The sequence below is a fragment of the Ranitomeya imitator genome, chromosome 5 (assembly GCF_032444005.1).
Source record: "Ranitomeya imitator isolate aRanImi1 chromosome 5, aRanImi1.pri, whole genome shotgun sequence".
NCBI lineage: Eukaryota > Metazoa > Chordata > Amphibia > Anura > Dendrobatidae > Ranitomeya > Ranitomeya imitator.
This window is the reverse complement of record NC_091286.1, coordinates 38,760,514-38,772,721: the sequence shown is the minus strand read 5'-3', so window position 1 is coordinate 38,772,721 and position 12,208 is coordinate 38,760,514. Positions and strand designations below refer to the sequence as shown.

Sequence of the window (12,208 nt, the reverse complement as noted above, 5' to 3'; positions counted from 1 at the left end):
GTTAATGGCAACGTTAATGGACCGCGTTATGCTGCGGTGTAACGCACTCCGTTAACGTTGCTATTAACCCTGTGTGACCAACTTTTTACTATTGATGCTGCCTATGCAGCATCAATAGTAAAAAGATCTAATGTTAAAAATTTAAAAAAAAACTGCTATTCTCACCTTCCGTCATCCGCCGAGGCGCGCGCGGCTGCCGCCAGCTTCCATTCCCAGCGATGCATTGCGAAATTACCTAGAAGACTTAGCAGTCTTGCGGGTCTTCTGGGTAATGACTCGCGAGTAGTGTTGAGCGATACCGTCCGATACTTGAAAGTATCGGTATCGGATAGTATTGGCCGATACCCGAAAAGTATCGGATATCGCCGATACTGATACCCGATACCAATACAAGTCAATGGGACACCAAGTATCGGAAGGTATCCTGATGGTTCCCAGGGTCTGAAGGAGAGGAAACTCTCCTTCAGGCCCTGGGATCCATATTAATGTGTAAAATATAGTAACATAGTAACATAGTTAGTAAGGCCGAAAAAAGACATTTGTCCATCCAGTTCAGCCTATATTCCATCATAATAAATCCCCAGATCTACGTCCTTCTGCAGAACCTAATTGTATGATACAATATTGTTCTGCTCCAGGAAGACATCCAGGCCTCTCTTGAACCCCTCGACTGAGTTCGCCATCACCACCTCCTCAGGCAAGCAATTCCAGATTCTCACTGCCCTAACAGTAAAGAATCCTCTTCTATGTTGGTGGAAAAACCTTCTCTCCTCCAGACGCAAAGAATGCCCCCTTGTGCCCGTCACCTTCCTTGGTATAAACAGATCCTCAGCGAGATATTTGTATTGTCCCCTTATATACTTATACATGGTTATACATGGTCCTAGAATGAGGAGTTTAGGGCCTGAGAATGACGTCGCGGCTTGTGATTGGTCGCGTGGCGGTCACATGAGCGGCACGCGACCAATCAGAAGCCGTGACGTCATGGAAGGCCCTAAAGGCGCTCATTTTAAGCAAAGAAGGCTGCCGGTTACCAGCGGTGATGTCCAGGGGCCTCCGGAGAGGTGAGCATATCAATATTTTTTATTTTAATTCTTTATTTTACACATTAATATGGATCCGATACCGATTCCCGATACCACAAAAGTATTGGAACTCGGTATCGGAATTCCGATACCGCAAGTATCGGCCGGTACCCGATACTTGCGGTATCGGAATGCTCAACACTACTCGCGAGACCGCTAAGTCATCTGGGTAATTTCGCAATGAATCGCTGGGAATGGAAGCTGGCGGCAGCCGCACGCACATCGACACAGCTTTGCTGGATGCCGGCGTGTGAGTATAGAACTATTTTTTTATTAAATTTTTTTTTTAACAGGGATATGGTGCCCACACTGCTATATACTACGTGGGCAGTGTTATATACTGCGTGGGCTGTGCTATATACTGCGTGGCCAGTGTTATATACTGCGTGGCCTGTGTTATATACTGCGTGGCTGCTATATACTACGTGGCCAGTGCTAGATACTACGTGGGCTGTGCTATATACTGCATGGCCAGTGTTATATACTGCGTGGCCTGTGTTATATACTGCGTGGCTGCTAGGGTTGAGCGAAGTGGAGTCGGCCATTTTCAGAAGTCGCCGACTTTTGGCAAAGTCGGGTTTCATTAAATCCGACCCGACCCCTGTGTGGGGTCGGCCATGAGGTCGGCGATCTTCTGAATCTGGTATCGGAATTCCGATACCGAGTTCTGATATGTTTGCAATATCGGAAATCGGTATCGGAATCCATATTTAAGTGTAAAATAAAGAATTAAAATAAAAAATATTGCTATACTTACCCTCTGATGCGCCCTGGTACTAACCGGCAGCCTTCCTTCCTTAGAATCAGCGCGTGAAGGACCTTAGATGACGTCGCGGCTTGTGATTGGCCGCGCCACCGCCCATGTGACCGCTCATGCGACCAAGCATGCGAAAGAAGCAGGGCGCGTCCGAGGGTGAGTATATACCTAATAGGAATATACTCACCCTCGGACGCGCCCTGCTTCTTTCCGGCAGCCTTCCTTCCTAAGAATCAGCACTTGAAGGACCTTTGGTGACGTTGCGGCTTGTGATTGGTCGCGTGAGCAGTCACATGGGCGGTCGTGCGACCAATCACAAGCCGCGACGTCATCTAAGGTACTTCACGCGCTGATTCTAAGGAAGGAAGGCTGCCGGTTAGTACCAGGGCGCGTCAGAGGGTAAGTATAGCAATATTTTTTATTTTAATTCTTTATTTTACACTTAAATATGGATCCCAGGGCCTGAAGGAGAGTTTCCTCTCCTTCAGACCCTGGGAACCATAGTATCCCATTGCACTGCATTGGGTTTCGTGTTTCGGCCGACCCCGACCCCGACTTTTCTATAAGATCGGCCGATTTCACTCGACCCAACTTTTGAGAAAGTCGGGTTTCGTGAAACCCGACCCGATCCTATAAAAGTAAAAGTCGCTCAACCCTAGTGGCTGCTATATGCTACGTGGCCAGTGTTAGATACTGCGTGGGCTGTGTTTTATACTATGTGGTCTGTGTTATGTACTGCATGGGCTGTGTTATATACTGCATAGGCTGTGCTATATACTACGTGGGCTGTGCTATATACTACGTGGGCAGTGTTATATACTACGTGGGCAATACTACGTGGGCAATGTTATATACTGCGTGGGCTGTGTTATATACTGTTTGGTACGTGGCCAGTGCTATATACTATGTGGCTGCTATATACATGCATACATACATATTCTAGAATGCCCGATGCATTAGAATCGGGCCACCATCTAGTATATATATATTAATATATTTTTACCAGTCCATGTTGTCTGATTTGTCCAGATAAAAGCTTGACACTGTGAATGACTCTCACAAACTTCTATTGCTTCATTTATATCGAATACTGAAAGGAGACATCCGTTATGATGGTAAGATGGCCAACATCTGTAGTCTTCATCAACTATCGAAACGTCTTGCACTTGCCTATATTCTGAATGACAAAAAAAACAAGATTTGTGAACTTTTCTGGTTCCAGAAATGCAAATAAATGCAAAAAAATAACTTTTGCAAATAAGTATAAATGCTAACTAATTTATGTTAAAAATCTCAAATACAGAATATTTATATATAAGCCGTACCATGAATTGCCAATAACTTCAGAAATTATATGTTAGCTGACGGTAGATTTGGTAATATGGTTTAGGCTGGTCATACACATTTGATAACTGGAAAGAGCTGTTTTAAAACCTTTAAAGAAGAGGTCACACTGTGTTTCCATAGCCTTCATATTTTCATGTTATAGATAAAAATTGTAACTTGTTCCCAGTGGCGTAACTTGAAACTCACGTGTCCAAAATTTCCAACAGCGCCAAAAGGAACTTTTTGGTTTTCACCTAGGCCCCAGTGTTTGAATGCAACTGAAACCTTTGTTTCATCCCTACTTGTATGTGTACTATCACCTACTTATAATATATACTACATAGTATAAATAAAAATTTAATGACTGCAAGGTAAATGTGCTTCTACACATTGCACATATACCAACTGGAGTTCCGGCTCATTTCTTTGGTTTTACTTCAGTTTTTTGCACTTTGTACATACAGGGGGTGTGGCTCCCCATTCTTGGGCTATTTATCTTGTCTATATAGATTTTCACAGGCAGGTGCAAAACAATCAGGCCTGGGTCCCGCTCTGCCCCCATCTATTTTGAGGTCTGTTAACAGATAGAAAAGTGAACTACCAGGGTTATTGTCCATCGTTGTTGCGGTGGGAAGGCTTTTACATTGTTTCAATCAAAATAGTGTCAGCTAAGTACCCTACTGTATCCTGTTTACGTGTACTATTACGATTAACTTATTTGCTCATTTTGTTTTCATTTTAGGTTTTGTCTTATTCCCTAAAATCTGATAGAAGCCAGTTTTCTCTTGACTGCACTGATCTTTACCTATTACAATTTTTGGGATCTTTGGTCTAGGTAAGTCGCAGTTTTTACCAAACAACTCTACACAACCCTCAACTTCCCTATCACTTGAGTGAATATGGGTGAGAAACAATACTAGACAAAACCTATGGACAAAGGTGGCACTGTTTCAGAAGAAAAATGCTTTTCTAATCTCAGAATTATATAATGCTTGAAAAACAAAAAGGATAATAAGCGATTGAGCACAAATTAAACCCTCCTAATGATCATATGACTAAAGATCACATGGTTTTCAATACCCTATTGTTACAACTTACTGTTCACTGCAAAAACAATATTTTTTAGGTTTCTGTATATAAAAACACATTTTTAATTATTTTTTAACTTCATTTAAATACTAGGTCATTTTTGCAGATACACTCACTTAAAGAACCATGCTATATTGACAATATTTTCTTTTCACAAATTGGCCGTATTCTGTAGCTAGTATAGTATAAACTGGGCTGCTGACCAGAACGTTCTTATGCAACTGAGGCCAATTTTTCCATAGACATCCATAATAAATTAGCACGAGATGCAAATTAGCCAAAGTGCTGACATCAGCTCAAGATATTTTAATGCCTGATAAACAGCCCATGGGCAAATTAGGGTGCAATATGTTTTCTCTGGTCTATAAGTATGTGCCTTCTATCCCTAAAATGTAAAAAGTAAAATGAATGTCTCAAGCTCTGCCCACGTAAAGTAATCACAGTGACTTGAGATCCCTCTCAAATGTAACAAGTCCAATAAACTCTGTTAATTAACTGAAATTTCCTAAGACTTTCATTAATAGATCATGGGGAGGACTACATGGAGCATGTCACTTAGTTTCCTCACCCTCCTTTTCTGTGCTAATATATTACCAGCTGGTCTTGGCTGCCGTTCAGTCTCCGATGGATTTTGAAAGCCACCCTCTTGTTCCCTGTTCACAGCTTCTTCAACATCCCCGGCCATCACTGAGCTTCCTTTATTTTTCCAAACCATCGGTGAATTAATCACTTTTAAATATAACAACTTAGTTCATTTATAAACATGCGATTTAGCTGTAACAACTTAGTCGAAGCAGAGGTGTATCTAGGTTTTCTGGCCCCTTGGACAAGAACTCAGCTTGGCACCCCCCACCACCCTGCTCAATCTGTTTGAGTAGTTGTCATGTGTCTGCTTATATGCCGACGAGCTGCTTTTCCTGATTCTCTTAATGTTCAGTGAAATACTACATCCCTTGCTTCGATGAGAGAAGCTAGCTGTCAAGTGACTGTAGGTATGAAAATCGCATGTGAGTGATCATGTGATGACCGCTAGAACCAGGAAACAGAGCAGAGTTCTGACAGTGAGTATATTACACGCTGTTAGGATTGGGAATGCTACAGGGCTTAATGTTACCGTATATTTAAAAGTCTGCAGCCACTGCGCTCCCAATGCGCGCACTGCACACTGTCAGGAATCAGGATCCTCTGGTGACGGTGGATGGTCATGTGAGTGCAAGTATACAATTTGCATACTTATGGCAACATTCCAACTAGACGTGTCTGGCCTCTCTCAATTCACTTGCATGCATGTCTAGTTGGCACGTGACTGCATGTATACAAATCACATACTTGCTTGACCTCTTGCTTTCACCGCTGGAATCAGAGAATCCTGACAGCGTGAAATGCATTCGCCATAAGGATTCAGAAGTATGCAGTCGCATACTTGGGACAACCCCTCCTAAAACTTGGGACAACCCCTTCTAACGTAAATAAAACATAAATAAAAACGTAGCAACCCTTAACTTGTCAGATAGTAAAACACTTTATGAAAAGAGAGCTGCCGACTCACACTCCTGGGGGCAGCAAAATGCAATTGCTGGGGAGAAACGTCAGACTGCCACATCAATTGGCATGATGGTGCCCTCCCTAGATACACTCCTGGTCAAAGGATTCATATTTTTCATGTAACATGGACCATGCAAACCACACCGCAAAAGTAAATAGTGACTTCGGTTACGCCTAAGTTTATGAAGGTTGAAATTTCATACCCACTATATTGCATGACCCCCTAGTCCAGTGTTTTAATGAGAACATATTACAGCTCCGCTACGATGGTCCTTACATCTAGTAAGGGGTTCTTATCTTGTCCAAGTTTTCCATAAATTTCAAGGTGTGTAAAGATAACTAACATGAGATTGTCATTGACCTCATTTACGAGCCATACGATGAATAGAAGTCTCAGCAGATATAGGAATGTTAAGATGTTTTTGAGTATTTGCATCTGTACCTTAGGAATTTTTGTACGTAATATTTTATAGTCTTGAAAGTATATGTTTTCTCAAAGACAAACAGACACCGGTTTTGTTTGCCTCAACGCTTGATTAGATCTAATGCACCTGACAACATAACAATATCTTAAAATATATCTCAGAGAAAAATAATAAAAAAAGAAAGCAAGAAAGAAATATTTTAGAAATTGAGGCCTGAAAGGGCATTCTTTGCTCATAATCTGTTGCCCCATAAGGAACAATATTGAGCTCTGCATTGGAACTTATATATATGTAAACAGTTATATGACAAAGATTTCCCCTAGAAGCTCTGAGATTCTGGAGGGAACCAGATCTGATATTCAGTACTGTGTAACAGTTTTAGGCAGGTGTGGAAAAAATGCTGCAAAGTAAGAACGTTTTAAAAATTAGAAATGTTAATAATTTAAATATAAATTAACATATTGCAAAGTGAGTGAACAAAATGGAAATCTAATTCAAATCTATATTTGATGTGACCACTCTTTGCCTTCAAACAACATCAAAGCATCAATTCTTCTAGGTACACTTGCACACAGTTTTTAAAGAAACTTTTCACAAAGGTTGCTCCAAACATCTTTGAGAATTAACCACAGATCCTCTGTAGATGTCGCTTGTTCAAATTCTTCTGTTTCTTCATGTTATCTCGGTCAGACTCGATAATGTTGAGATCAGGGCTCAGTGAGGCCGGAACATCACTTTCTGGACTCATAGTTCTTCCTTACACCGAAGATAGTTCTTAATGAAATTGGCTGTATGTTTGGAGTTATTGTCTGGCTGCAGAATGAACATGGAGCCAATCGGGCACCTTCCTGATGGTATTGCATCATCGATAAGTATCTTCCTGCATTTGTCAACATTGACGACACCAATAAATGGCCAAAGTTAAGGACTGTAGAAGTAGGTCAAGGAAAAAGTGCAGCAGATGAAAGATAATAATAATAATAATAACAATAATGATTTTATTTATATAGTGGCAACATATTCCGTAGCGCTTTACAAATTATAGAGGGGACTTGTACAGACAATAGACATTACAGCGTAACAGAAATCACAGTTCAAAACAGATACCAGGAGGAATGAGGGCCCTGCTGCTCGCAAGCTTACAAACTATGAGGAAGAGGGGAGACACGAAAGGTGGATGGTAACAATTGCTTTTGTTGTTATTATTATAGACGGGAGTGGGAGGTTCTGATTATTGAGGATGTTAACCTCAGGTAATTAGCAGAGCGGAGGGCACGGGTAGGGTGGTAGACTGTGACCAGAGAGGAGATGTAGGGTGGTGCTGAGCCATGGAGTGCTTTGTGGATGAGGGTAGTAGTTTTGTACTGGATTCTGGAGTGGATGGGTAGCCAGTGTAATGACTGGCACAAGGTAGAGGCATCGGTGTAACGGTTGGTGAGGAATATGATCCTGGCTGCAGCATTCAGGACAGATTGGAGCAGGGAGAGTTTGGTAAGAGGGAGGCTGATTAGTAGAGAGTTACAATAGTCCAGACGAGAATTAATAAGTGAAACAGTAAGAGTTTTTGCAGAGTTGAAAGTAAGAAAAGGGCGAATTCTAGAAATGTTTTTGAGATGCAGATATGAAGAGCGAGCCAGTGATCAGATGTGGGGGGTGAATGAAAGCTCGGAAGATACATTCATGTTTAGCTTCCTTTGAAGTCGGATGATGCTCAGCAGCGCCATCAGCTCAGAAACAAATGGGATTGAGTTATATCCATCCATTGTTTGAAGAAGTCTGACCATAAGTGGTCTTGATGGAAGTATTAAGTCCAAAGACCATACCTTCAATGTGGAAACAAGGCCATATGACTCAACTATACATGAAAGTAAATGAACTGGGGTGCAGAAAAATGGCAGCAGGTGCTCTGGACTGATGAGTCAAAATGTGAAATATTTAGCTGTAATAGAAGGTATTTTGTTGTCGAAGCGCTGGAAAGTAGTACAATAATGAGAGTCTGCAGGTAACAGTGAAGCATGGTGGAGGGTCGTTGCAAGTTTGGAGCTAAAATGAAGTTGGTGATTTGGTCAAAATTAATGGTGTCTTCGATGTTGAGATCTTGCTATACTCAATCAATACTCAATCAATACTCAATACTCAATCATGCAATACTGCAAACTTATTATTCAGCTGGACAGCGACCCCGACAATGAAGATCTGTGGTTAGTTATTTATTATATATAGAATATCCTCCCTGCCGAGTTCCTTCAAAAAACATTGTGCATGTTTACCGAGAAGAATGCATGCTTTGATGTTGTTTTGAAAGTAAAAGGTGGTCACATCTAATATTAATTGGATTTAAACATCTCTTTTGTTCACTCACCTTGCATTTTGTTAATGACAACTGACAAAACTATTAAAAATAAAAATAATATTTTTTAAAATATTCTTTCTGTGCAGCATTTTTTCACACCTACAGTACTTAAAACTTTTGCACAGTGCCGTACGTGTCATGCAAAGAATTGCGCTGCTATTTGATATCATCACACGTTAATACACTAGTATGCATTGCCCTGTTAAAATATGGCCCTATTAGAAGAGAGAAAACTTTGGTAGAGTCAAGGATCGACACGCCCATTCAAATCAATGTGTCAGTGTTAAAAATATGCCATTCATGTGTTATCTGCGGGCTATATGTAATATGTAACATTTATGGTAAAATAGATGGTCCGACAATGGAGGAAAGCTGCAGCAAATGATGCAACGCAGTTAGTTACTTCTTGGATGTAAGAAAACAGCAACAAACTTTACGAATGAGATTTTACTATCGGTAAAGGGAGCCTGACAGATGATACATGCTGCCCAATCCACAAGCAGTATGTATCAGATACTGACTGTGCAGTTTCATGTCGATCTCTGCAAGGAGAAATGATACTTTTTGGATAACGGTCTGACGCCTCTCACACAGCCAAACCAGATCTCCACTTTGCACTGACGAGGGGCAGTACCCCGAAACACAGTGTCTGCAAATTGAGATTCTGGTTTGGCTATTATCCTAAGTCATGTGACAAGGCTCGTTAAGGGTCAACATTGACTTATAGGATTGCTACCTTCCAATAGGTGGCACTAGAGTTCTAGCTCTCTTCCTCTCTAAAGAGACAATTTGCATAATTAGCATATTACCCAGAGGAGCATTGCAGCTTTAAGTCTCCTCATCTCGGCATGCTTAGCATGTCGATCTCCGCAAGGAGAAATGATACTTTTTGGATAATTTGCAATTTCAGTAAGTTATGTCTGGCACTGAAAATCTGTAATGTTTCAGAGAAAAATATACTTTAAAAGCCGCACAGGAAACTAGTCGGATAGGCGGGTCCCTGGCCACCTATACCCGCCCACTCCACTTGAGTGACAGGTCTCTCCCTATACACGTCCATAACACAGTCAGCTTCTGATACATGCTGCTTGTAAATCTGGCACCAGAGATGCCAACCATCCAGAAATTCCAGGACAGTTTCCAAAAATAAGGCACTGTTTTGCTCTGTCTATAAAAAAATTTTTTGTGGCGTCCATGATTTTATTGAAGCTGAAGAAGCTTCTACAGATTATGTTGACTACAGTTATCATCAATTTACAGTCAACAGAGAATTCAGCTAATGTCTTCAGAATTATCAATTTTAGACATGCATAACTGAATCATAATAATTTATTATGGTTTCCAATGTGTCCATAAAAAATATTGCCTATCCGTGATTTTTTGATAACCTGTCCAGAAAAAATAAAAAATCAAGTTGGCAACCCAGTACAGCACCATGTATCAACTTTCGGGTTCCCTTTTAGAAATGCTTTGACATATTGTAGTGAGATGTCAAAAGTTTTGATCAATCCCAGTTAATGGACAAAGGTTCATCCATAAATGACTAAAGCAATCATAGAATCCTAGAATGATAGCATTGGAAGGACCTCCAAAATCATCATGTCCAACCCGCTGCTCAATGCAGGAGTCACTAAACCATCTCAGACAGATGTCTGTCCAGCCTCTGTTTGAAGACTTCCATGGAAGGAGAACTCGCCACCTCTCGTGGCAGCCTGTTCCACTCATTGATCACCCTCACTGTCGAAGTCGAAAAGTTTTTTTTAATATCTTATGATATGGTATTTTGAAAGTTTGACAAGTTAGAGCTTGTTCACATGAAGTGTTTATGATTTGTGCATTTTTGTTTGCCGGAACAAAAATACATCATTTTACAGTATCATAAAGGTGAGAGCGATACCCTGATGCCATATTCTAAAAATATTTTTTTTAAAAACATATCTTTTCAACATTTTCAAAAAAAAAAAATGTGGGAAAAGTTCAGATTAAAAGTATTGTGTGACCAATGGCAGTAGACATTTTTTGGAACAGACCACTTAGAACAATGATCCCCAAATTCCAAATTGAACGGCCCCCCAAACTGATTTACGTTTTCAAGATTCCATCATTATTGCACAGGTGATGGAATATTTATCAAGGCATCATAAATTGCAACAGGTTCTCTCACATGTCCAATACTAAGGAAATCCTGAAAACGTCATCTGTTGGGGGCCCCTGAGGACTGGAGTTTGCGAAACACTGATTTAATCTTTCAACCTAAACAGTATAACAAACATAAGAAAATAGTAACATTTTAAATTCAATAAAACAACATTATATTAAAGAAATAATAATTTTTTTTTAATTTATGCACATTATTATTAATGTTATTATTAGTAGTAGTGGTATTTTATATGATGCATTACCTTAAACCACCCTAAACTATTTAGACTAATAAAACACTAGGGGTTATTACAATTCGTTGGTGAATAGCAGAAAGTTATGGCTCAGAATTAGGACATTTTGCTCCTTTTCTCCTTCCTAGAGAATCTTTACGACGTCTGTTTCTGCTTTTTATTCTGGAAGCAGAGCTGCAGCTAGGAAATGGTTTTAGATTAGATCAATATTTACCTTTTAATTTTGCCCTAAAGGCTTTCCAAATACCGTATAATTGTTTGATGCCAATTGAAAACTAATTGGAAACAAAAGTCTTGTATATTTAGACCTAGTAGCGTATGCTTCTTTTCAAGCGGCTTTGACTTGTGCCGTTGTCTATACAAATATTGGTATATATCAGTTCTGTTCACATTTTTGGCCATAATATTAGTAATAGATGCTATTGTTTTGCAAAGTTTAGATGGAGGGTGGCTAAATAAATGTTTAATACTATTATTAACATACTATAAATATATATTTGATCAGTTATTTAAAGGGGTTGTACTGGATTAAAAAAAGCCCCGCTTTATTTTCAGAAACTGTGCCAGCAGGGGCATATTGAACGTGGTCGACCGCGACCACGCTGGTGTTGAAGGAGGTCCCCCTGACAACAGTGGCTATTGGATGGGAGCCATTATGCCAGGATAGGGATCATTATACCAGAAAAGAGAGACAATATACCAGGAAGGTGTAAAGGATGGAGGACATTATGCCAAGAAAAGGACACATATCAGGAAGGGGCCCAGGATGGAAGACATTATTCCAGGCTGGGAGACGTTATTCCTGGAAGGTGCTCAGAATGGGGGTCATTATAAAAGAAAAATGCCCAGGATGGAGGACATTATAAATGGAAGGGGCCCAAGAAGGGAGACATTATACCAGGATGTGGGTATTATACCAGGAAGGGGTAAAGAATAGGGCACATTATACCTGGAAGGGGCCAGGATAGGAGACATTATATGACATCAAGACACAAGATAGGCAACATTATATCTGAAAGGGGACCAGGAGGCAGGACATTACATCAGGATGTGGGGCATTATATCAGGAAGGGCCCAGATTGGAGGATATTATTACAGGAAGGGGTCAGTATGGGGGACATTATTACAGGAAGAGACCCGGGATAGGGGACATTTTTATAGGATGGGGAGAATTGTTACATTGGGGGACAAAAACATATGTCTTCATAGAACAAGGACCCATACATCTGATGAAC

The 12,208-nt window shown here is 40.4% G+C and overlaps 1 protein-coding gene across 1 annotated transcript in view; it reads right to left on the bottom strand.

The window, feature by feature from the left end:
* The window catches only part of PKDCC (protein kinase domain containing, cytoplasmic), an 80,517-nt gene that overhangs the window by 4,545 nt on the left and 63,764 nt on the right, over nt 1-12,208 (bottom strand). Inside the window, exon 6 of the mRNA XM_069768583.1 lies at nt 2,846-3,019. Coding sequence (XP_069624684.1) covers nt 2,846-3,019 — 174 coding nt within the window. The remainder of the gene's footprint in view (nt 1-2,845; nt 3,020-12,208) is intronic.